General features: G+C 25.7%; 7 protein-coding genes across 10 annotated transcripts; 4 read left to right on the top strand and 3 right to left on the bottom strand.

The window, feature by feature from the left end:
* Nucleotides 1-217: 217 nt before the first annotated feature.
* On the bottom strand, nucleotides 218-6,466 carry LOC124423352 (condensin complex subunit 1). The gene is made up of 21 exons (XM_046960972.1): nucleotides 6,208-6,466; nucleotides 5,988-6,122; nucleotides 5,751-5,926; nucleotides 5,522-5,661; nucleotides 5,341-5,422; nucleotides 5,202-5,264; nucleotides 4,900-5,133; nucleotides 4,474-4,806; nucleotides 4,173-4,359; nucleotides 3,782-4,086; nucleotides 3,311-3,703; nucleotides 3,000-3,244; nucleotides 2,805-2,925; nucleotides 2,417-2,716; nucleotides 2,214-2,338; nucleotides 1,868-2,122; nucleotides 1,523-1,795; nucleotides 1,301-1,443; nucleotides 894-1,217; nucleotides 715-816; nucleotides 218-629 (listed from the first exon to the last, which is right to left on the bottom strand). Exons 1-21 carry the CDS (start codon nucleotides 6,320-6,322, stop codon nucleotides 451-453), a joined length of 4,230 nt encoding a protein of 1,409 aa, XP_046816928.1. The 5' UTR covers nucleotides 6,323-6,466; the 3' UTR covers nucleotides 218-450.
* A 109-nt stretch (nucleotides 6,467-6,575) lies between these two features.
* Nucleotides 6,576-12,779, top strand: LOC124423355 (WD repeat-containing protein WRAP73-like). 2 transcript variants are annotated; one of them, XM_046960977.1, is made up of 9 exons: nucleotides 6,576-6,755; nucleotides 6,834-6,887; nucleotides 6,957-7,139; nucleotides 7,288-7,467; nucleotides 10,345-10,614; nucleotides 10,718-10,874; nucleotides 10,942-11,151; nucleotides 11,229-11,444; nucleotides 12,654-12,779. In XM_046960977.1, exons 1-8 carry the CDS (start codon nucleotides 6,723-6,725, stop codon nucleotides 11,432-11,434), a joined length of 1,293 nt encoding a protein of 430 aa, XP_046816933.1. In that variant the 5' UTR covers nucleotides 6,576-6,722; the 3' UTR covers nucleotides 11,435-11,444; nucleotides 12,654-12,779. The 2 variants fall into 2 exon arrangements, with proteins under 2 accessions (XP_046816933.1, XP_046816932.1); XM_046960976.1 differs by having other exon boundaries at nucleotides 6,576-6,887.
* LOC124423353 (probable elongator complex protein 2) lies at nucleotides 7,485-10,206 on the bottom strand. The gene is made up of 2 exons (XM_046960974.1): nucleotides 8,718-10,206; nucleotides 7,485-8,643 (listed from the first exon to the last, which is right to left on the bottom strand). Exons 1-2 carry the CDS (start codon nucleotides 9,905-9,907, stop codon nucleotides 7,497-7,499), a joined length of 2,337 nt encoding a protein of 778 aa, XP_046816930.1. The 5' UTR covers nucleotides 9,908-10,206; the 3' UTR covers nucleotides 7,485-7,496.
* On the top strand, nucleotides 12,666-14,079 carry LOC124423356 (general transcription factor IIF subunit 2). Its single transcript, XM_046960978.1, has 6 exons — nucleotides 12,666-12,814; nucleotides 12,901-13,052; nucleotides 13,161-13,250; nucleotides 13,366-13,490; nucleotides 13,559-13,702; nucleotides 13,800-14,079. The coding sequence occupies exons 1-6, from the start codon at nucleotides 12,666-12,668 to the stop codon at nucleotides 13,959-13,961; spliced, it is 822 nt and encodes a 273-aa protein (XP_046816934.1). The 3' UTR covers nucleotides 13,962-14,079.
* Nucleotides 14,080-14,494: 415 nt separating this feature from the next.
* LOC124423291 (major facilitator superfamily domain-containing protein 8) lies at nucleotides 14,495-18,071 on the top strand. The gene is made up of 10 exons (XM_046960859.1): nucleotides 14,495-14,752; nucleotides 15,127-15,202; nucleotides 15,294-15,441; nucleotides 15,514-15,757; nucleotides 15,959-16,047; nucleotides 16,144-16,363; nucleotides 16,472-16,571; nucleotides 16,669-16,803; nucleotides 16,949-17,058; nucleotides 17,151-18,071. The coding sequence occupies exons 2-10, from the start codon at nucleotides 15,171-15,173 to the stop codon at nucleotides 17,657-17,659; spliced, it is 1,587 nt and encodes a 528-aa protein (XP_046816815.1). The 5' UTR covers nucleotides 14,495-14,752; nucleotides 15,127-15,170; the 3' UTR covers nucleotides 17,660-18,071.
* A 2,203-nt stretch (nucleotides 18,072-20,274) lies between these two features.
* LOC124423283 (zinc finger C4H2 domain-containing protein) lies at nucleotides 20,275-22,040 on the bottom strand. Of its 3 annotated transcripts, none has more exons than XM_046960845.1 (5): nucleotides 21,685-22,040; nucleotides 21,356-21,527; nucleotides 21,082-21,263; nucleotides 20,721-20,945; nucleotides 20,275-20,615 (listed from the first exon to the last, which is right to left on the bottom strand). In XM_046960845.1, exons 1-5 carry the CDS (start codon nucleotides 21,741-21,743, stop codon nucleotides 20,486-20,488), a joined length of 768 nt encoding a protein of 255 aa, XP_046816801.1. In that variant the 5' UTR covers nucleotides 21,744-22,040; the 3' UTR covers nucleotides 20,275-20,485. The 3 variants fall into 3 exon arrangements, with proteins under 3 accessions (XP_046816801.1, XP_046816802.1, XP_046816803.1); XM_046960846.1 differs by having other exon boundaries at nucleotides 20,730-20,945; XM_046960847.1 differs by having other exon boundaries at nucleotides 20,721-20,930.
* A 435-nt stretch (nucleotides 22,041-22,475) lies between these two features.
* Nucleotides 22,476-23,690, top strand: LOC124423357 (NADH dehydrogenase [ubiquinone] 1 alpha subcomplex subunit 8). Its single transcript, XM_046960979.1, has 3 exons — nucleotides 22,476-22,866; nucleotides 23,084-23,259; nucleotides 23,321-23,690. Exons 1-3 carry the CDS (start codon nucleotides 22,738-22,740, stop codon nucleotides 23,535-23,537), a joined length of 522 nt encoding a protein of 173 aa, XP_046816935.1. The 5' UTR covers nucleotides 22,476-22,737; the 3' UTR covers nucleotides 23,538-23,690.
* Nucleotides 23,691-23,946: the final 256 nt, after the last annotated feature.

Genomic DNA, 23,946 nt, shown 5'->3' with positions numbered 1-23,946 from the left:
CTATCGTTTACTTCTTTATTTTTTTTTACGAATATTACAAAAAGGTATTTGGCATATTTACCTTTACATAAATAAATGTTCAATAAAAAAAGGAATAAACTAAAGTTATATCATCTAAAATAAATTTTTACACTAATTTTTCTTAAGAAATTCAACAAATATATAACACAATATGTCTTTTTTAAATTTCTTACCATCTCTACACTTATAAAAGCTGAATTTTGCACAGTAAACGTAAAGCAGAATTAAAAACTAAAATATTTTCCAATAAATGAAATTAATCTCAATAATTTCGTAATTATTGATATATTAATTTAAATATTGTTTCATTACACCTATATCCGTGCACGTATAAAAAATTAATGATATAATATTTTTTATCTTTATGATAATATTTATTCTTTAATCTTTTATCTTTATGATAATATTTTTTATGTATTATTATTATTATTATTTTTGTAATCGTGACGATCGGGTTGATACTCGTTCTGTCATTTGTCTAGGTGTTCTTACTGGTGTTTTGTCTGATATTTTTACTGTTTTACTGGATTTATTTCTCTTTGGTAATGGAGACTGTGTAGTTGGAGTTGAGTTCATAACTTTTCGATAACTTCTTAATCTCGTACTACCTAATGACGGAAATATTAAGAAATAATAGTATTTGATACTATAGTTACATTGTTTAAAACATTTTATTAATTAGAAAACACTTACTTCTATTCGATGTAACTTTTTGTTCACGGTCTTCATTATCTGATTCTGAACTGGAATCGGAGTTATCTTTGGAGACACGAATTTTCTTTCTAGTATGACTTGCTGCAATGTACATAAAATATTTGAATATATTATATTTAAATTTTTTAATATAGATATAGTTGAAATATAATTCCTACGAGTGAGATTTTTTTTTGTTATAGATTGTGAATCTATATCAGTATCAGAATAATTTTCGTCTTCTTCGCTATCCTTTTGTCTTCCCGTACGAGACTTTTGTTGTAATAACGTTTTTGGTGGTGGCATCAAAACATCATCATTTGTTTCAGTGTTCTCAGACCCTTCTAATAACTCTTTTATTTTTTCTTCTAATTCCAAACATACAGATTTGGTATCAGATTTTTTCTTTGTTTGTTCTATTATACCTTGAAGTGTTTTTAATACTTGTTTATGATGTATCTTGTCTTTCAAAAGAGGTAAACTTTCAATCAAACGTCTTATACCTGAAGCATAATATTAATTTTCTAATAGAAAGAAGAAATATAATATTACTTTTCTAAAACTACACATATTACATCATACTTACTTTTTACACTAAACGGTAAAATTGAAAGGCAATAAGAAAGATCACACCATTGTCTTTCTGTAGTAGCAAGTTTAAATCTCGCACAAATTTTTTCGATTATTGTATCAATTTGTTTTTTATGCTGTACCAAATTCAGAATAAAACTATAAAGTAAAAAAGAAAAAAAAAATAGAATTAAAATTTCCATAATATTCACATGTATATACAGATCATAATACTTACCCAAAAATTTCTTGAAAATGGCTTTCATTAAGATTTATTTGCGGATCAGATAATCGTGATAATATATCAGGAATCACATTATAAAGAGCATAACCCCTTTGTGAAAGTTCTTTGAAAAAATGTTTAGTATCTTGTTGAATTTGAATATCTTCATCTATAATACAAAGAGCTAATTCTGATACTTGACCCTTAACGCGCACCATCTCTCTCATTATGAGATTAGATAGTACCCGAACACAAGTACTTCGTACGTGTTTATTTTCATCTCGAAGTCTGTAAATAAAATGTTATTTTCACTTGCACTTTAACTAACGAGTAAAACAACTTAAAAAATTAATTAATTACCTCCCATATATGTGTTTTGTCCATGGTTCTACTTGATTAGGAAATCTAGTTGTAAGATCACTTAGACCAATAAGAACATTAGCTCTGATTCCTGGATAAGGTGAACGTTCCAATATTGTAACCAATAATTGAAGATATGTTTCACAAAATACAGAACTTACTGTCATCATTTTACACAAAGCTAGTGTACCTGCAGCTTGTAAATTTTCATTACCATATTTTTCAGGATGTTGACATACATCTAATACAATGGGCCTATGAACAAATAATAATTATATTATTTAGTATTTGTGTTATTATAAAACATATGTACACAATGATAGTTATATCTAGGTGGCATACATACACAAATTTTGTAAGTAATCCATTACCAGTTACTATTTCAGATTCTAATGCAGTATTTATAAATTCAGCATCAGTATCATCTGCTGCACCTTCTAAAGCATCTTCTCCATTATCCTCTTGTAAATTCTATAAAACACTTGTTCTTATTAAATAAAAAAAAACAAAAAAGAATATAAATATCTATAGAAAATAAATGTATCAGACCTCTTTATTACGTACACTCCTATTACTACTAGTTATAGTTACATTGTGTTTTGAATTGTCTTTATTTAAATTCTTATTCTTTTTTAGATCTCGTATATTATTTCTTCGTTTTAATTCCTTGTATATTTCTGTATCTAAGTGGACCATTTCTCTTATAGCGATATGTCCAACTATATGTAATAATTTTGATAATACAATGGAAGATATAACTATTGATTTATCATTTTCAACAGTAAATTGCTCAGTTTTGTAAATATCCAACAAAAAATTCTTTATTAAATGTTGAGGTTGGTTAGCTAACTTAAATTATAAAATATATTTGAAAATTAAATATAAATAAAAAAAAAAAGAAACAATAAAAAAATGATTGTGCCAAAACAAGACTCACCTTATATATTACATTAATCGCATCAGTAGAAAATGAAATATAGCCATTTTCTTTCAAATTATAAAAATTATCTTTTAAAAGTATAATAATTTCTTTGAACATATTGTGATTATTTGGATACCTATATAAGATGCATATAAAAAAAAATTTCTATTTTAAATACTATATTTATTAATTAAACACTTTATTTTTTACCTAATAGGGGCAGCTTCAATATTCTGATTCTCTTGCTTAATTTTCTGTAAAGTTCTACAAATATCTCGAGCCAAAAGAAGATCATTTTTTGCTCGTGGTCCTAATCCAATTTTCACTAATACATCCAAATTTTCAACTATTACTCCACTCTCAGTCTGACCTATCATCATTATTAATATTAAAGCAGCTCTACTCTCTATTGGTGTTGTATCAGGTAATTTCATTGAAAATATTTCCCATAATACCTGTTTATAAACGTCATATAAGCACAAAAAATTCTCTTTTTAAAAATTTTCTTTTATATAACATACCTGTAATGTTTCTTCACTTATTTCTTTATTACTATACCATAATCTAATTAATTCTTCCAATGATGAACTTTGCCCAGGTTGAAGTTTTTTCACCAAATTAATTAACGACTTTACACAAGTAATAGCTCTTTGTCTAGCTGATTTTTGGGGCTCAGTGTTATCAAGATATATTTGCTTATACACCATAGCTAAATTGCGGCGTACTGATTGATCATTATGTAATACTTGAAACAATGCTTTATTCACTGAAGCTGTTGCTCCTGTTACACCGAATTGACATGCTATGCCAAGTAATGTACATGCTTCAACAGCATCACTAGATGTTGTAGAAAAAAGTAATGCTTCCACTAAAGGTATAGCATTTTTTAACTTTGTTGCAAATTCTAAAGAATTCTTTAACAGAGAATTGAATTAATTAATCTCTTTAATCATTATATATGCATTAATTATACAAAAAGTACATTTTTTTACCTCTAAATAATTTATAAGTCGTTTTTGTGCTTTAATTTCTTCTTTTTGCTTTTTCTTTTCTTGTGATACGTTTTCTTTAGTTATTCTATCTTCTGATTCCATAAAAATTTTTAATAAAAAAGTAAATAAACATTCTTTTTTGGCCTCAGAAGAAAGGTTTTCTATTTTAGGAGTATCTTTCAATTTTGTACAGATTTTCCATAAATATGAGACAGCATCAAAAACTTTTCCATTTAATATTAACTGTCTTATTTTTTCAAATGCTAAGCTTGGATCAACATCATCATCTGTTTTTTCTTTATCGTCTGCAATATAATATATACAATTCTTTAATTCTATAACATATAAATAAGAACAACATTGTTTTAACAAGGTATATGCAAATATTTACTCTCCCTATTTTCATCATCGCTTTCTATAATTTCTTTAATAGCTTCTTTTATATCTGGAAGTAAAGTATTCCAGAGTTCTAATCTTTCAATATCTCCAGGTTCACTATTACAGGCAAATAGTGTCTGTAATTCTTTTAATTTTATTTTTTCTCTCTCCACTGATTTAGAAAATTCTATCTCCTCTAACTATAATGTAAGAATATTAAAAATAAATCCATTTAGTTTTACATGTACTATCATCTTATAATCATCCAATTTGTTAATGAAATAAGTTGTATTATATATCTGTATATTACTGACCTTAGCAGCAAAAGGATTACTTTGAAGTAATGTTCTTAATAATTGTAAAGCCTGTTTACGAACATTTGCACTTTTATCTTGCAATCGTGATATACAAGCATTCAATAGTTTCCCTTGCATTGCTAAAGGTATGGCTCCTTCACAACTTAAATTTTGCCAAATATGCAGTACTTTAGATCTTACATATGCATTGCAATCCAATATATGGTCAAATAAGCTATTAAGACATTCATCTCGTTGTTCTTTTTGTTCTGGAGTAAGATCTTCATTTGTCAACATTGTTGGGACTATTGTGCCTATGATTCCAATGGCACAATTTCTCATAATATAATACTACAAATTTTAATTGAGTTTGAACTATTAATAAAACAATAAATTTAATATATTAAAATTTCAAAAATAATATATGCTTATTAAAAATCGTACTTCATTTGTAAGATATTCCAATATATTATCCATGATTGGTAACATAATATCAGGTTTCAAAGTAGCTATATTTTCCAAAAACGCAGATATATTGCGACTTTCTGCTTCTGCTGGTTCAGTTTGATCAAGTTCTTTTATTATTTGTTTTAAAAGACCATTACATCCACATTCAACATCCATGTATACGACACCAGTGGCCATATAAGCCGGCAATGTGTCAAACAATTTTACTAGCTATCATATTTATTTATTATTTAAATACCTTCTAAACTTTAAAATTAATAAATATAAAATATACATACCTGAACAATTCTTACAATACAAATTATACCATGGTTGTACTTTTTAATAAGAGTTCCTAAAATCTATTAAAAAATAAGAATATATTAACTTCTATAATCATGTTTATGAGTGTGATAACATAAAATATGAAAATAGTACCTCAAAAATTGTTTGTCTTGTATGTTTCTGTTTGATATCTTTGCAGTATTCTAATACATTATAACATACTTGTGATAATACTCTGAAAAAATATAAATATTATTAATAACATTTATATGGAAGTACAGCTAAGAAGTTTTACAATAATATGCTATCTATTCTAAGTTTTTCTTAAACTTACGTTACAAATGAATCTTCAACAATTGAAGGTTTCCAAATTTTTTGTAATGGCAATTGAAGCCATCGATATATAAGCTCTAATACTTTCTGTCGTTCATCGTCCCACTTATCTTCTTCATCAGTTTTTGCATTCTTTTTACGCTATGAAAAAAAAAGGAATAAAACATCAGCATATTTAATACATACTTATATTATGTATTAATAAATGCGCAAATAAATAATATCTTTACAGAATTTTGTATGTTACTTGAACTTTTACTTATTTGTTCATTTATATGACAAATGAATTGTGAAACTAAATAAGCCAACATTTTATTGACACATAAGAGTTTCGGTCTTTCTTCTTCTTCTATTTCTTTCCCTTGATCAAAAATCTTTTCCAAATCTGTTACCAATATTTGTATCCCTATTTTAACAAAATTTATTTAATATACATTAATATTAATTTAAATAATATTAATACAGACCTTTAAAAATTCTTCTAAAAGAAGTAAAAGCAAATTGTAATTCTATTTTATTGCCATGGACCAAAACAGCAAAAAATGTATCAAAACAAGTTAAAATAAAACTTGCTCCATCTGCTTGCAAAGTAATTCTAGAAGCTAGAACAATATTTATAACATTTATTAAATTTATTTAAAAACTTGAATAGCTTTTATAAACAATTTATTATAAACAATTACTTACCATCTAATGCTTTTGATACCATTCCCGGTGGAATAATTTTTTCTACAGAATACTGTCCAGCATGTGATGTTAAAAGTTCATCCTTGTTTAAAGGAATTATGAAATCTTTTATCATTTTTATATTTATTTTATATATTTCTTTGATTATCACAATTATGAAAATAGTTTATAGTAAATAGTGAATAATTCAGACGAAAAATGCTAATGTAAGTTTATCATAGATTGAGTTCACGATTCATAAACAATAAAGTTCGCTGTTTTTAACTGTCACTTTTCAATTTCACTGCTGACAATACATAGAAAAAAACATTTATATTTCATGTCATGTAATATTAATATATATACGTTTCTATATTTAAATACATCCTATTTATGAAAAAGAATTATTTATATTTAATTATTTAATATAAAAAATATCAAATTTTTACTATATTAGCTAACTTTCAAAAAATATATTTTAACTAAAACGATGGTCAAACTGAATTATCACTGATTGCACAAAAGAAAACGGCGCGATGTCATTGAAAACAGAAGAAAAGATATTACGCGTAAATAATCAATTATGTTATTTTTCAACAAATGGTAAATATTTAGCAATTGCATTTCAAGTAAATTTAATTCTAAAGGATGTAAAAACATGGAATACTGTGCAATCATTCATTTTCTCTGATATAATCGAGGTTAGTTCGAATAAATAAATTGCTAATAACTAGCCTTTTTTTCCTATTTTAAATATATATTTATTTTAGTACATAGAATGGGCTCCAAACAACGAATATATTTTATGTGCTAATATAACAAAAGCTGTTGTGCAAGTATATTCATTAAATTATCCTCAATGGAAATATAAATTAATAGAAGGCAGTGCTGGTTTAGCAAGCATTACTTGGTCATCAAATAATAAGCATCTTCTTACTTTATCAGAACTCAATGTATGTCTAATACTTTTTTTAATTTTTACATTTTTACAAGTAATGATCAAGCTTAAAATTGAATATTTAAATGATTTAAAATTATTCATATTTTATTATATCTATTCCATACTGTCATGTCTAAAATAATTATTCCTTGATTATTTAGATTCAGGTATCTATATGGTCATTAGAAGATAATAGTGTATTACATATACCAAATTTGAAATCGTCAGCATTTAATAAATTAATGTTTAGCCCAAACGGTGATCGATTAGCTGTGATAATAACAGACAATGGTAATGAAACAGTAGACATTTATAAAACTTTTAATTGGAAAATAAGCAGGGTAAGTAAAAAATTATATTTTTAATAGAATTATAGATCTTTATTTTTAAAAGTATCAATATTATAAATCTTAACAGTATGGTCAGATCCACAGCTTGCCAATTGTAGTTTATTATACTGATTATTATTTTGAGGCCTAAAGGCAAGTCTCTTTACAGTTAAGTGATGAGCTTGTGCAGTATTATACATTATATATTTCTTCCACAGACAATCTTCTGTTTTTAATATAAGTTTATAAATTTCAATGTGTCCTGCTTCATAGCCTACGGCTAAGATATAATACTCCTCTATTTTTAATGGGGCAAAAGAAAGTGCTGTAACTGATTGATTTTGTACATCTAAACTTGTTAATGGTACAATAGGTTTAACTTCCTTTACAGTTTCATCCCATATACCAATTTTACCATCTCGAGATCCAGTTACAAAATATAAAGAATCATGTGACCATGCACAACACCAAATTATACGAGAATGAAGATTATCACGTTTTGAGCTACATGCAACTAGGTTGTAAAAATTTTCATTGCATTCAAATAATGACCATCTTCTATCTCTAGATACAGATAATAAATATTTACCATTTGGTGAGAATGAAAGCTGTGTAACAGTCAGCTGATGAGATGATAGTTTTTGAATTTGTGACCATATTTTTGTATCCCATAATATTATAGTAGAATATTCCGGTGAAGTTGATCTACATGCTGTAGCTAACAATAATCCATCATATCTAGCAGCCATGGAAAATATTTCATATCCATGTCCATATAATTTTTGTAATTCTGGCCAAAGTGTATCTTGCATTAATTCTTCCTCTGTTAATGGATTGTAATCTTCATTCTTTAAACAGTTTTCATTTCTTTTAACTTCTGTATCAAATATTGCTTTATTTGTTAATCCAAGTGCTGGTACATTAGCACCTTCAGCTACCATATTTTCGAAGTCATCTGTATCTGCAATCTGTGTCAAATATTTTTTGAAATTTGATGGTGCAGTAAAAATACGTACTACTTTTTCTTCTGCCCCTGAAGCAAACATATAAGGCTTCAATATTGCTAAACATGCCATATTATATCCATGCACTTGTGGGCGGCCAATCTCATGCCACAATTCTGTTAAACCATCTTTATATGGTGCATGGATTCGTGTTGTTTGATCTGTACTAGTAGTGATGAGGAATCTGTTACATTAATAAGGATATTTTTATAATTTATATTATAAAAACCATTAAGAGACATTATCTATGGTACAAACCTTCCTTTGGGATCCCAACAAAGATCTACTACTTCTTCAAAATGCCCATTAGGTGCAAATCTTGGAATCCAATCTTTTGCTGAGTTAGTGTATTGCCATATATGAAAGGATCCATGATAACTATGTGCCAATATATTTAATCCATCCGGACTAAACTTGCATGTATAAAAACCTAAAGAATTTCCACCAACTTCACCAACTCTTACAGTTTCACACCATATTCCAGTAGCAGGATCTGGTTCCCATATAATCATTGATTTATCTAAAGAACATGATAATAATTTTGTTGAATTTTGATTGATGCCATCTTGTTTTTTCACTGGATACCAATGTACACCATATATCCAGCCTTCATGACCACAAAGAACAGATTCCAAAGTAGTGTTATATTTTATTCCATTAACTTCAAATAAGTGTTTCTTTTGCTCAAGTATTTCTTCAATTGATTTTTCTTCTTTGTGTATAGAAATTTTCCATAAACGTATTGTGGCATCTTGTGAGCCAGTTGCTATTAAAATATTTCCTTCTATGTCTTTCGTAATATCTATACATCTAATCCAATCTTCGTGTCCAAGTAAAATTTGAGCTTTTTCGAAGTTTAAATCTGTAGTTTTTGAACTTTGAGTGTATAATTGAATTGAAGAATCATCTAAAGCTATCACTAGTAAAGAATAATTACTATATGGTAAATATGATATAAAAGCTTCTATAGGTAATTTTCTTCCAAATGTTAATGTTTGAAAACATACAACATTATTATCATCATTTCTTAGCCATAATTTTAAGTCTCCTGTACTTGAGCCAGTACAAATTAATAATTTATTGAAAGATGTATCATTAAATGTATTATCAAGGTATAAATAATTACTAAAAGTAACAATTTCACCCACATTTAAAATAGAAGTACATTTGAAAGAATCATGAAAATTACTCCAAATAATTGCAGTACCATCTGATGAACATGATAATATTTCTGTTTCTGGATCTTCATTTCCGAATTTAATCCATTGCACTGTATTAATTCGATTTTTGTGACCATAAAGTGTTTGCAAAACTTTACCAATTTTTGATACATCTGGATTATATATTGCCACTGCATTACATGCTGCATAACAAATTAATTTATTTCTTCCCCAATCAATTGAATGTGGAACACGATTGCAAGCACAAGATATATAACAAGTTGTCATTTTTTATAATTATTTGGGAAAGGGGCTAAATATAAAAATAATTTACTGACATTAGTAAATAAAGTGTGTATAAATTTTAATAGAAATAATCGGAGGTTATAGTAGCAATTTAAAAGTCAATAATAACAATTCTATAAATAAATTATTCCCTAGGAAATGTATGCTAGAGACTTATGAAATTGGTAAGTTAGTTGAAACTACAATGGTTGATTTTTCACTTGCATTCAAATTTAAATTAGTAATAGATTCCATAATTTTTATTATTATTTTTATTATTATTATTATTATTATTATTATTATTATTATTATTATTATTATTATTATTATTATTATTATTATTATAATTATTATTATTATTATACAATTGTCCAACTTAATATTTATTTCATTTATTAAGAATAAGTATAGTATTAATAAAAAGAGAAAATATTTTTTAGAAACTTATATGTGAACGTTTGAATAGTATCAGTGGCATATGTTGGTCTCCAGACAATGATTTATTGTGTATATGGTGTTCATTAAGCAATGAATCAAAATTAATTATATATTCTACTCTTAAGGAAAAAAATATTGGTGTGTTTTCTCCATTAAAGAACAAAAATATTTCTGATGTAGTATATGACAAAGTAAGAGAATTAAAAGGAATTGAAAATGTAAAATGGAGTGCCAGTGGTCAATTATTAGCAGTCATTGGATTTAATGAAGTGGTATATATATATATACATATATATAAGAAAAATTTTATATTATACTTGATTAAATCTTTCTTATAAAAATTTCATTCATGGTAAATTTTTGATTTGCATATAGATTGTAGTTCTTAATCATGTAACATGGGATCCAATCTTACAATTATATTTGGAACCTGTTATTTCTGAAAATAACTACTTAAACAAAGTTTATAAAGAATGTGTCATTCAATCAAAAAATTCTGTTAAATCTTCTATCTTAAACAGCAAACATACATGTAAGTGATATATACTTAGTATATTATTTTCTCTGGAAAATTTTGAGATTAATAAATATGCTTTTAGTGGAAGAAGAAAGTGACCGACCATTGAATATTAAAATTGGAAAAATTGATAATAGTAATAAATTTTCAATTGCCAAAATCGATATCATAGAATACAGTTCATGTGGTAGATATTTAGCCATAAAGCATCAATTATATCCCAGTACATTATGGATATGGGATTTAGTTGCTGATTATATCGATTATTTATTACTTCAAAATACTATTACAGGTATGAGGTTCTTGAAATTAATTTACTCAGTGATTAAAATATTAAACAATCAGTGATATTTTTTATTACATTTATAGCCATAAAGTGGAATCCAACACATGTTCATTTATTGGTTTTTTGTGAATGTGCATATATATTTGAATGGACACCGGATAAAGCAATATGTATACCCACACCAAACAGTATAACAGCCTTAAATGCTCATTGGCATTCTAATGGAAAAACATTTATATTATATGGCTATAATAAAGTTGCTATTTGTCAAATGGAAAATAAATTTTAATAATATACATGTATGTATCAACAATTATTTTTTTTAGATAATAAACTTTCACAAAATTTGTTAAAATTGTTTATATGATAGGATACATAGCGTTACTTAATAAAATTAATTTTGTATTATACTAAACTTGCTCAACCTATTCAGTTAAATGATATCAACTAAATAAAGATGTAGAATTATGTCGATCATACTTTCCAAAACAGTAACAGTAACCGTAACGTAAGAGCTGCAAGATAACATTCCATAATATAGTGTTACTACGGCGAGTTTGATTTTATTTGTTGTGGTATATATTATAGCAATAAATTATTTGAAATATTTGAGAAATATTTTATAAGCTTTAAAAATAAATTTATCAATTATTGTGATGTTGACAACTTCGTTATTTGATTGGCTGTCCATAAGAACCATAATAATGAACTAACATGAGTTTTTGACTGCTACTGTATCGTGGCAGAATCGAGTAACACAATTGGTCGAAATCTTATTGTTATTGTTTGAAAAGTATGTGTAATCAACCTTAAGATATAAAATATTGTAGCACATATACGTAGTGAAATTGCTAATAATAGAAAATTTAATTTTATTTTCTTTATATATATTATAATTATATTAATAAAGATAAATTAAGCTAACTCTGAAATGACATCATGACATTCGATATTGAAGTCTAGATGGAAATGAAGTTGCTAGGGACTTATTTTATAATATCTGGAAGATGGTGATATTGCGTCGTCGATCTTTGTAGTTATATATGAAATGTTTCTAGATTATCTACAATAGATTATCTAGAAACATTCCATACGCATATATATCTCTACTTAACTATTTAGTTACTGTGTAGTAAATGGTAATAAGTGAAAACAAGTAGTTACACTAATGAAAGCTAGTTTATTAACGTTGCATTGTTAAGTAAAAACGTTTTTTATTAATTTTTTATTGATCATTCTATAAATTTTATCATGAATAAAATTAAATACATATAAAAGTATTGTTTCAAAAAGAAGATAAATGTATATGTACAATAAGTTAAAGTGTATAACGTTTCTTAACCTTAACATTATTAATTTTGCAACATATCAATATATTTAATTTGCATTTTAGCATTCATTACTAGTAAAATTATGAGATTTGTAAAAACTGCTTTTTACTTTTATTAATAAATATATATTTCTTAGTATTTTTATATTATACAATTATTTATTACATTTTGCAAAAGTATCAAGAGATCATGTCTGCTAATAGTCCTCATACAGAAAAGGAATTAGATTTAAGTAATGCAGGACGAGGTGTATGGCTTGTTAAAGTTCCAAAATACATTGCCAATAAATGGGAAAAGGCACCCGGAAACATAGAAGTTGGAAAATTAAAAATAACTAAGTAAGATTATACAGATTAATTGAAATAGAATATATTATATGTTTTATTAAAATGATTAAACAGTTAGTTTATATTTTAAACATTAGAAATCCTGGTCAAAAAGCAGAAGTATCTCTCAGGCTATCAGAAGCTGTTTTAGCTTTAAAAGAACCAGGGGAAGAAGATATTCCGAAACAGCATAGACTTGATGTTACCACAGTAACTCGACAAATGTTAGGAGTCTTTTCGCATGTTACACGTAAGTACTTAAAATGTAATATTATTTTGCAAAATAGTTTTTATGCATTATTGCTAGAATAATTTTGGCTAAGAAATTTTTATATCACTTATTTTATTTATACTATAGCATCAGTTACATCTGATAGTATTGTTCCTGAAAGCGAAAAACTGTATATGGAAGGAAGAATAGTGCAAAAATTAGAGTGTCGCCCATATGGTATGTTTTATTTGTACAAAACATTTTGTACGAAGATAAATGTATATTATGTTAGTATTAATTTAACATTAATTATTTATCAATTTAACATTATTTATTTATTTTTATTTTTTAGCGGATAATTGCTATATGAAATTAAAATTAGAAAGCATAAAAAAAGCATCTGTGCCACAAAGACAAGTTCAACAATTAGATAGGGTAGTGCACAATTTCAAACCTGTATCTGATCACAAACATAATGTAAGTATTTTTTATTTATTGTATTTCTAATAATGTGCAATATCATAAAAGTATGATATATTTTATAGATTCAGTATGCTGAAAAGAAGAAAGCAGAAGGAAAGAAAATGAGAGATAATAAAGATGCAGTCTTAGATATGCTCTTTGCAGCATTTGAAAAACATCAGTATTATAACATCAGAGATCTTGTAAAAATTACAAGACAACCAATTGTAAATTATAAAATCAATTAATAACCCTAAAAATCTAAATTATTATAATGTAATTAATACATTCAATTTTAATAATTTTGTATTATATAAATTTTAGGTATATTTAAAAGAAATTCTTAATGAAGTATGTAACTACAACTTGAAAAATCCACACCGAAATATGTGGGAATTAAAACCAGAATATCGACATTATAAAGAAGAAGAAGAGAAATCTGCAGAAAATGATTCTAAAAAAACTAATGAATCCGATGATGATTAAGATAGTATCTGTGTATATAAATAACCTTATTTTTAAAAGACTATATTGCTAGGACTCTAAATATAAAAAAAATATTTATTTTTCTAAATAAATAAAAACATTATTCAAGACTGATAAATTAAGATTCAATTATCCTACATGTTTAGTTTGCATTTTTAATACAAATTACAATTAATGCGCATTTTCTAAAATTACGAATAGTTATTTTTATATCACATTTCGTGATTGTGATAAAATACAATCATGTTATTGCAAGCAGTATATCATATTACACTATAAAGCAAATAGTAAATAAATTCTTTATAGTATACTATTATTAATTTCTAAGCATTCTACGAAAATTAATATAAAATAATAACAGAAAATATAATGAAAAGACATTTTAATGAGATAATGAAATTGCAATGGAAATATTCTTATATTATGTTTTTATGATTAATACAAACTGTACTTTATGATTTCTTATCTGAATAGACCTTTTTTATTTAAATAAGATCTTGATTTCCCTAGTTTTTCACTATAAATAACTTCGATAATTTAAGGCAATTTTATTTAGATAATTTATCTCAATGTAATTTCGGGAGAGTGCAATATGAATAGACAAAAATGTATTCATATCTTTAGTGACTTTTAATTTATTAATATTTGTGTTAATTGACTTATATGATTAAATTTAATATATTATATGATACAAGATAGATTGTGTAAACAATTGTGAAGATAAATATGTCAATTTAACCTCCTAAATTTTTAACGTAATCAATCAACGGTGTACAAATAAGAGCACAGACGTAAGATTTAATAATTTTCTATAAATTTTCTATAAATTTATAATTTATATTAAATTAAATGATTTCATTAAATAAAATGATTTAACTTCAAAAATGTAAGGTAATGCAGATAGCTAATGCATTATTACATATCATGTTTGCCTTTGTTTGATCATATTATTTTATTTAGAATTATGTTCAAATTGGTAATGAATTTAATTATTTAAATTTGACTTAATTGATATGAAAATACAATTTCTTTGTTCTTCATATAGTAACATATGGTCTAATTATATCTTCTGTAATTTCTCTTTATCAGTTAAACTTACATACGAATAATTAATATATTCATTTGAATTAAACTTGATGTATCTAATATTTTTTATTTTTTTTAGGAAATAAAATACTTTTTAAAGAAATATTTACATATTATTTTTTGATGGATCGGCTCAGGAAAATATGTGCCAAAAAGTATAATTTAAATTAATAATATAAAGATACACATAAATTTAATCATTAAAGTTTACCTTTCTTTATTAAAAAATTCTGTTCACTTTTTTAGACAGTCTGCTTATATTAATGATGACTTAGAAACACTTAAGGAAAAGAGAGAACGATGGAAAAGTATATATATAATTTATTTTACTATGTTTCTTATGTCTCTTGGATTCAGCATAGTTTTAACTGGAGTCTGGCCATATTTAGATAAGGTATAATTTAAAATAATAAACATTATAAAAAAAATATAGAAATATATTGGTTACTTTATACTTTTATTTCAGTTAGATCGCACAGCAGGGAAAGAATATATGGGTTATGTAGTAGCAGCTAATCCTTTAGGTCAAATGCTATTTTCTCCATTAGTTGGATGGTGGGGCAACAAAAGAGGATCTGTAAGAATGCCTCTTTTAATTACATTATTCCTTTTTATCTGTGCATCAACAATGTATAGCATCCTAGAAATTCTACCAGGCGATAGAAAGGCTCTTATGGCTAGTGCTAGATTCCTCGTTGGAGTTAGTTCTGGTTAATGAATTTCAATTATTTATCTATCAATTATTTATTCTGTATCTATTAATACAGTTGAATAAAAAAATGAACAATGAAAGTATAGGATTAATATCTTAAATCTGTTTGTATGTACTACTTTCATTATTCTAATAGAAACTCTTGTGACTAGAATAAATACTAATCGATTTGACCAATTTTATTTTGTACTATTTCCAGCTAACGTTGCAGTAGCTAGATCATATTTATCTGCAGCTACAAAACTTACAGAAAGAACTCAGGCAGTTTCTATGATTACTCTTGCACAGGTAATATTCTTGTACAGCATATACACAAAATAATTCTCTTTATTAAAGTGTCATAATATTTATGTAATAAAAAATTGATATCAATAAAAATTTTAGGTTTTAGGATTTGTAGTAGGACCTGGTTTACAAGCTGCTGTTACTCCACTTGGTGATAAAACTCTATATTTTCTAGGTTTACCATTTAATATGTATACAATGACTGGTTGGATAAATGTTGTAATGGGAATTATTAATTTCATTTTATTTTTACCATGGAGTTTTAAAGAGCATACAATTGCTATAAAAGAAGCTATGCGTAATGGTGGAAAAGCTACAGGTAAAAAATCATTTCCTTTTTTATGATATTACATATTCTCTTATTCTCTTATTATCAGTCTGTTTAACATAATTAATTTTTATTACTAAATATCATTTTATATTGTAGAAAAAGAAACATGGAAGGCCATAAAGTCTGATTATTTAGCAGCTTGGACATTAATCTGTGCTTTTTTTGTTTTGGTTTTTAATTTTGTTCTTATAGAAACGTAAGAAAAAAATATTTATAATCTTCAGAGATATATATTTAAATGTTATGTACAATGATCCTTTGGTTTACTATTTCATTATATTTATACAATTTAGATTGGGTTCTCCTCTTACAATGGATCAATTTGCGTGGTCAAAAACTGAATCTTTATATTATTTGGGATTGTTAATGAGTATTGGTGGTGTGATAGCATGTATCACGTTTGTAATGATTGGACCTATTTGTAAAAGGTAAATTCTTTTTATAATATAAAAAAGCACATAGTAAAAGCACATAGTTTCCCTTATTTTATATTTTTATATAATAACAGTATATTTTTATTAATATACATAAATTTGTTTCTAATTCAAACTAACCTTTCTTTTTTATTTTTAGATTTGCTGAAAGAAAAGTAATGCTATGGGGTGGTTTTCTATTTATGTTGATTGGACGACTATTTTGTATTCCATGGGGGCCTGATCCTCCAAAAATTGCTGATTTTGGATGTAACTTTTGATCAAATATATCAATTATTATTATAATTAATTTAAAGTTATATCTTATATAACTTTGGAAACGTATTTTAATTTTTTTGTAGCTTTCAACAATATAACTACAAATGAGAATGGTTCAGAAATATTAGGATGTCAAAGTACTCAAGAATGGTGCAAATATACTCCACAATTAACTGTACTACAATTTATTATTGGATATAGTTTCACTAGTATAGGATATCCTATAGGAGTTACCTTAATACAAACTATATTTAGTAAAGTTCTTGGGCCACGACCACAAGGTGTTTGGATGGGATTAATGACAGGTGCTGGGTGTGCTTCTAGAGTTTTGGGACCAGTTTTTGTTAGCGTGATTTACACGCGCTTTGGAACATATCATACTTTTGGTATTACAGGAGTAATGTTATTAGCTTCCATGGTATGGTTACAAATAGTAAATAGACGTTTAGTACCACCGACAATAATTAAAGTAAATAATATAGAAGAAGAACAAAAGCAAGATACTGTAATACCTTTAGTTCGCACTAAATCTAATATTGAAGAAACAAATGAAACGCACAAATGTGATATAATAAGTTATGATAAAAAGTAAATATTGTTATGAGAAAGCTAGAATTCGATTTGTGATATCATCTAGACATCTGGATATAAATAATATATATATATTTCAATTATACTTTCTCATATCAAAAAATTGAAATTGGAGACTAATAATATCAACAAATATTTTACTTGAACTCTACTATGTGCGTAAGTTGAACCAATCATAATAGATTATACATATAAATATGATATTATTATGATATAAGAAGCAATATATTTTGATGCCTATTTACATTTTTTTATTATGCAATATAGTTTTTAGAAAAAAAATATATACGATAAATGAAAGAAAGACTATCTATATATAATCATAGATATAATTTTACAAATTTTATTAATGATACCAACTAAACTATTAGAATGCAGAAGTAACATAATTTTTTCTCTTTTTAGATATATTAAACCGAATATTATTTGAAAAATTATTAAATTATATATCATTTATTTGAAGCAATAATATTTACATTTTACAGTTAATAAAACATATAGTTTGAAACATATTCAAATATATTGAAAAAAATGAAGCAAATAAAATTCCTATGTAAACTATAAAATTATAATTCATTTAATATTCTGTCAACAGGATTGTTATTATTATTATAAGTAAAATTGATGAATATATTAGTAATTATAATATCTATATAATTATCTTGCCAACAAAACTAGCATATGAAATTCTAATGTACTTATATTAAATCTAATGTGATATTTGAATATATGATTAAAGATATACATTTTGATAAAAGTTGGATATATATATATATATATATATATATATATATATATAAAACTTTATATATAAATTATAAAAAATAATATTATTTTAAGTAGTAATATATTACTTAAAACAACTATATATAATAGCAATGCAATTTATATGAAACAATTTGTTATATATAAAAAGATAATTCTTGTTTATGATGAAATATATTGTTTATATGGAACGTATTATTATTATGAGATAATATCGTGCGTACAAATTTTTATTGTGGAAAAAATAATTTTTACATGAATAATATTTTTAGAAAAATTGGATTATATTAAAATTATACAATAAAGTTTAAAAATATTATATATATATACACATACATACATACACACACATAGTATAAACGTGCATGGGTATTTGTGTATGTATATATATATAATACATTATTTTAAGTATGTTCACCATTTTTCGCTCATAGTGTATGCAACTTCAGCAACAAGTATTGATAAAATATGAACTATAAGTGTAATAGGGAAATACTGTCTCCACTATGTGCCATTGTATCGGCGAATAATAGATTATATCTCTCTTTCGCGTAATATAAGGATCGAGTTAGTGTAACTGAAATTTTTGTACGTGGTAAAAATGATAGTGCATCTGACAAAGTAAGAAGAAAACCATATGTCAGATTATATTTTTCTAAAGATAGATTAATTGGAAAGTATTTGTAAATTGTATAGACTATATATTTTGTTTCTAATTAATCATAAATAACTAAAGTGTATTTAAATAGTCATTAGTTCGATATTACTTGTGATGAAATACATAACATATAAAATATAACACATAATTGTAAATTTCTTTGCATTTGGAATAATACCGAAAATCTGAGTATCATCTATTTACGTATACAACCAAGTTGGTAATCGCTACATCACGGAACAAACATTCCTAATTCAAGAGTGATATGATAACTAATAGTGAGGGTACGAGCTTCTTCTCTTTTGCCACAAATTTCGAGGGGCGCCACAGTAGAAAACTTTTTCTTTGCAAAAAAACGTCGAAAACAGCATTTACGCCAACAATGAGAACAAGTGTAATTTTTGACTAATTTTAATAAACAAGTTCTCACTTTAAAGAAGACAGTTTAATCTAGAGTCCCACTTTTCCGAATTTTTGAGAAATCTTTTTATTTGTGCATAAACTATTTTCAAAGGAATATCATTTTTTAACACGATTTGTTTCAAAGAAAAAGCTTTTTCAAAAATTTGGAAAAGCGGGGTCCTAGATTAAACATGTGTCTTTAAAATGAGATCTTTTTCATTAAAATCGATCAAGTATTATGCTTTTTGTAATTGCTGGCGTAAACCATTATAAAAGCAGAGATGATGAACAGTCTTAATACTCGATTTTTTTCTACTGAAAAAAGGAGATCCGACCAAGACCATTCTCAAGAGTTCCACCCGAGAGTTGCACACAATAAATATTTTTTTGTTCTAAAAGAAAACAACCCGCTCAAGAGTCCCATCCAAGAAAAACAAATAATTACACTAGAATAATCGTTTCAATTATTATAATTTCAATAAGTAGAGAGGACTGTTCAAAAATTATAGCTATATTCATTGTTAGTGTAAATAATTATAAAATCAGGCGTGATGAAAAGCCTTAAATAAAGTGGTTGAAAAAAAAAATAAAACATGAATTATTCCTATTTTTTTTATTGTGTGCAATAGTATTTATATGAATACAATGTATCAATTGCAAAAAGTATATTTTTGTCACATTTTATTACATTTGAAGACTTCTTCAGTATTTAAAAAATTTATAAATCAATATACATTTAATTTTTTTAAATTAAATCAATTAATTTAAATTTAATTTTTTAATTTCTTAATTGACCAATTATATAATGTTATCTACTATTTCTTTATAATACAATAAACTAGACATAAAAGTAAAAAATCGTAAAACAAAATAAATGGCTCTTTGTTTCGATAAAATCAAATTATGCTTATCATTCCAGATTTCTAATGATGTCTAATCCATATTTATAAAGTAAAAAATCAAAGCACACATGCATCTTATAAATAAAATTTACAGCTATAATTAGTCTTTCTTCTTTGGTTTTTTGGGATTACGTGATCGAGACTTAGCTTTACAAAGAGGACAAATTGGTGCATTTCTATGGATTTGTTGATGACATGAAAGGCATGATTTCATTGGCGGTGGTTGTTGCCTAAAATAAAATTATAAAAAATACATTTATATTTTCATGAAAATTTACTTAATTATACATATATGTAAATATAAAAATATATTATAGATTAAATTGGAGATATACCAGTGGTACCTGAATGTTGGAGCAGGTGGACCAGGAGCAGGGGGCAATGGTCTAGGCTCTGGCTTACTAGGTCCTTGAAGAGGTTGAGGAGCAAGAAAAGAAGCTGAACCACCTGGATGTCCAGGATGATGTAAACTATGTGGAGGTAATAAATCTTCTCCACGAACTTCTACTCTCCATTCTGCTTTTTGCATTGGCCTTTCGAAGTAACTGCAAATAAACCGTCTACACGATAAAAAATTAAATTTACATAATTTAATTTTTATAACTTAACTATTTTGAAATTGATTAATTCTATATATGAATATACATCAATTATGATTCTCATCTTTCTCTTCTCTTAGATAATAAAACTACTTACTCAGGAGAAATAAGATCTGATTCTGTTTCATACAATTCAGGTAATCTTTCCAAACCTAATACTTCTCTGCGCATTCTATCAATATCATGTTTTAATGGTTGATAATTACTATTATGTATAAGTTTAGCAGTTTCCCGTGATCTGTTCCTTGCTTTTTCTGCTTGGTGTATCACTGACTCCATCTGAAATAATACAATACATATAATTATATTTAATGATTTATATATTTATCTTTTTTACAAATATTAAAAATTTGTACAATAATTGTTTTTACCACATTGATGTCTGCATGTATTTGACGTAATTCTTCAACATGTGCCATTTTTTCTTGCATAAGTAGATCCATTTCTTGTTTATATTCTAATAAACATTTCTCCTCTTGTTCAGTTTGTTCTACCTCTTGCAATATTCTTTGTTTCAGTTTTTCTAATTGTACAGTTTTAGCTCTAAAAGTAATGACAATAATTATCTTTGTATAAATAATAAGTAATAAGAAAATTAATAAAAACTTTTTCTATTAGTATTAACGCTCTTATTTATTTCCTTATTTGATTGTTATATGATTAAAAAATATGAAAAATACAAATATATAAAAGTTCAAACCTGATTTCTTTTAAAGCCTCCAATTTTGCAAAAATAACTGTAGTCTCAGTAGCTGACATTGTACAATTGAACCAGGAGTTCTTATTTATTATGGGCGTTCACGGATTTACACTAATGCCTCCTTGTCAAAAATAATATATATAAGAACAGATTATAAAAAAACTGATTCAGGACACACACCAGTATTTTGATTTTATAATAAATTATATTCAATCATGTACAAACTATATCTTAAATGCAATCTAACATAATTACTACTGCATATACAATATTGAACAATATATAAATAAAAAAGAATTCTTTTAAGCAAAGATCGGCTTCATGTTGTTTATAGCTTATTACAGTTTACTAGTGATTTAAACGTTCAGATGGCACTGTAGTACAAAATAACGCTTATTATGCTCAAATTATTCAAAAAAAAGAAGGACCAATCAGGTATATGTATTTCTACATATTAAACGAAAGGATTGGTTGTTCCTTTATTGTAACTTTATGAAGATTCCAAAATAAAAAAATTTTATGTAAATGCAGAGTATAGTTAAATTCGAATAAAAATGAAAAACTAAACATTATCGATCTAATACATTGAATTTAATTAATAATTCCTTACATTGTTCTTAACATTTATAAATCTTACTTTTTAATATCGAAAATAGATGAGGTATTAAAATTTTGTCCATGTTGTAATGTTATATATATATATGTATATATATATATTTATTTATTTATTTATCTTTTCTTATACCGTAATTATTTATATAAATTATTTTTTTACTAATGATTGCATTTACAAAAAGAACATCAAATGAGTTCGATGTACTTTTAACCTTTTCAACTAATGTTTTTGGTTTACAAAGAATCATATTTGACATATATAGTAGTAAAATTGTTTCGTGTATTATATATTGAAATTGCAAAGAGACACTAAATTTCAAAAGCTGTGAAGCATATAGTTGCTTCTCAGCACTTCATGATAGTTGGTTGAAAACCATATATATATACAGTATTATCAAAACAGTATCCTTGATAACGAAAGAAAATTATCCGTAAAAAATGGTTGTAACGGAGAAAGTTAAGTTTCCCGATGATTCTGAGTTAACTGTTCAAGAAATAAATGTCACTTATCCCGTGTTACAAGCTGCTTCTTTTTATGTAGGAAAGAAGTGCGAGTGGCAAAGTAATGTAAGTGATTTTTTATTATTTATATATACTTAAAATATGTTAGAAGTTATGTAATATTCGTACTGTTTATTAAATAACCTTTCAAAATATATTGCCTTTAGAAAAGTGAACATAGAAAAAAAATAGAAATTAAAAATAAAACTTTTATTTAATGAAATTCGAAGAACATTTTAAAACTTTATTCTTATTAAAAATTATTTTTTTTTTTTTTTTATAGGAGTTTATGTTATGTAGAGAAGAAGAAAAAGATGCACGACGTTGTATAAATGAAGGTAAAGCTCTAACAGCTTGTGCTCTGGACTTTTTTAAGCAATTAAAAAAACATTGTAGAGAAGATTTCGAACAATATGTGACTTGTTTAGAAAGATCATCAGGAACTATAGAACTCAGCAAGTAAGATCATTTCTAAATTATGAATATAAAGTATAATTTAAAATAAATATTTGTATCATAGATGTCGAAAAACTCAAGCAGTTGTGGACAAATGTGTGCTGGATAATCTCAAAATTGAACGACCTCCTTTTGGATACTTTTGTGAAACTAAGGTACACGATTCTTCAAGGCCACGACCTAAACCTGATATTCCAGAATTCCCGGATGCACTTCCACCACTTCCAAAGGAAAAACCTGAAACTCCTGGTAAATTTGGTAACCGATACATCTTTAACTAAATTGCTTATTTAATAAAGTTAGCATTTATAGAAGTTGTATAAAACCTATTTAGCATTATATGACGACATCATAATAATATTTAATTGTTGTCTATATATTGTTGTATTTATAAATGGAAATTTTAACAGACAAATAAATTTCATTCAATAAAAGTGTAAGATTCATTCAGTATATAAAAAAAATAAAACATATTATTTAAAAAATAAACTTATTTAAAGATTAAACTTATTTATAGAAAAGTAAATTTCAACTATAAACATAAACGTAATAATTAACAAAAATTATTTTATACATTATACTTTTCATTATTAAAGGAAAGTTATAAAAAATCCTTGTAAAGATTCTTAATAGATTAACACCAATAACAGGAATTTTAATCAACTTAAGCAGTACTAGTTTTCTCAATAT

The sequence above is a fragment of the Vespa crabro genome, chromosome 4, assembly GCF_910589235.1.
Source record: "Vespa crabro chromosome 4, iyVesCrab1.2, whole genome shotgun sequence".
Lineage (NCBI taxonomy): Eukaryota > Metazoa > Arthropoda > Insecta > Hymenoptera > Vespidae > Vespa > Vespa crabro.
This window is presented reverse-complemented; position numbering and strand designations above follow the sequence as displayed.

Excerpts from the sequence above, each read along its gene's own strand:
- LOC124423352 (XM_046960972.1), bottom strand. The coding sequence starts at position 6,322 with ATGATAAAAGATTTCATAATTCCTTTAAACAAGGATGAACTTTTAACA. Across the intron at positions 5,265-5,340 it reads CAAGACAAACAATTTTTGAG|ATTTTAGGAACTCTTATTAA; the intron begins GTACTATTTTCA and ends ATTTTTTAATAG. Across the intron at positions 5,134-5,201 it reads GTATTGTAAGAATTGTTCAG|CTAGTAAAATTGTTTGACAC; the intron begins GTATGTATATTT and ends TAAATATGATAG.
- LOC124423355 (XM_046960976.1), top strand. The coding sequence starts at position 6,723 with ATGTCATTGAAAACAGAAGAAAAGATATTACGCGTAAATAATCAATTA. Across the intron at positions 6,888-6,956 it reads TTTTCTCTGATATAATCGAG|TACATAGAATGGGCTCCAAA; the intron begins GTTAGTTCGAAT and ends TATTTATTTTAG. Across the intron at positions 7,468-10,344 it reads TTAATTGGAAAATAAGCAGG|AAACTTATATGTGAACGTTT; the intron begins GTAAGTAAAAAA and ends AATATTTTTTAG.
- LOC124423353 (XM_046960974.1), bottom strand. The coding sequence starts at position 9,907 with ATGACAACTTGTTATATATCTTGTGCTTGCAATCGTGTTCCACATTCA. Across the intron at positions 8,644-8,717 it reads TGTTGGGATCCCAAAGGAAG|ATTCCTCATCACTACTAGTA; the intron begins GTTTGTACCATA and ends TTAATGTAACAG.
- LOC124423356 (XM_046960978.1), top strand. The coding sequence starts at position 12,666 with ATGTCTGCTAATAGTCCTCATACAGAAAAGGAATTAGATTTAAGTAAT. Across the intron at positions 13,053-13,160 it reads AGTCTTTTCGCATGTTACAC|CATCAGTTACATCTGATAGT; the intron begins GTAAGTACTTAA and ends TTTATACTATAG. Across the intron at positions 13,703-13,799 it reads AAATTACAAGACAACCAATT|GTATATTTAAAAGAAATTCT; the intron begins GTAAATTATAAA and ends TATAAATTTTAG.
- LOC124423291 (XM_046960859.1), top strand. The coding sequence starts at position 15,171 with ATGGATCGGCTCAGGAAAATATGTGCCAAAAA. Across the intron at positions 16,048-16,143 it reads CTATGATTACTCTTGCACAG|GTTTTAGGATTTGTAGTAGG; the intron begins GTAATATTCTTG and ends TAAAAATTTTAG. Across the intron at positions 16,364-16,471 it reads TAATGGTGGAAAAGCTACAG|AAAAAGAAACATGGAAGGCC; the intron begins GTAAAAAATCAT and ends TTTATATTGTAG.
- LOC124423283 (XM_046960845.1), bottom strand. The coding sequence starts at position 21,743 with ATGTCAGCTACTGAGACTACAGTTATTTTTGCAAAATTGGAGGCTTTA. Across the intron at positions 21,528-21,684 it reads GAGGCTTTAAAAGAAATCAG|AGCTAAAACTGTACAATTAG; the intron begins GTTTGAACTTTT and ends CATTACTTTTAG. Across the intron at positions 20,946-21,081 it reads TCAGATCTTATTTCTCCTGA|ACGGTTTATTTGCAGTTACT; the intron begins GTAAGTAGTTTT and ends TTTATCGTGTAG.
- LOC124423357 (XM_046960979.1), top strand. The coding sequence starts at position 22,738 with ATGGTTGTAACGGAGAAAGTTAAGTTTCCCGATGATTCTGAGTTAACT. Across the intron at positions 22,867-23,083 it reads AGTGCGAGTGGCAAAGTAAT|GAGTTTATGTTATGTAGAGA; the intron begins GTAAGTGATTTT and ends TTTTTTTTATAG. Across the intron at positions 23,260-23,320 it reads GGAACTATAGAACTCAGCAA|ATGTCGAAAAACTCAAGCAG; the intron begins GTAAGATCATTT and ends TTTGTATCATAG.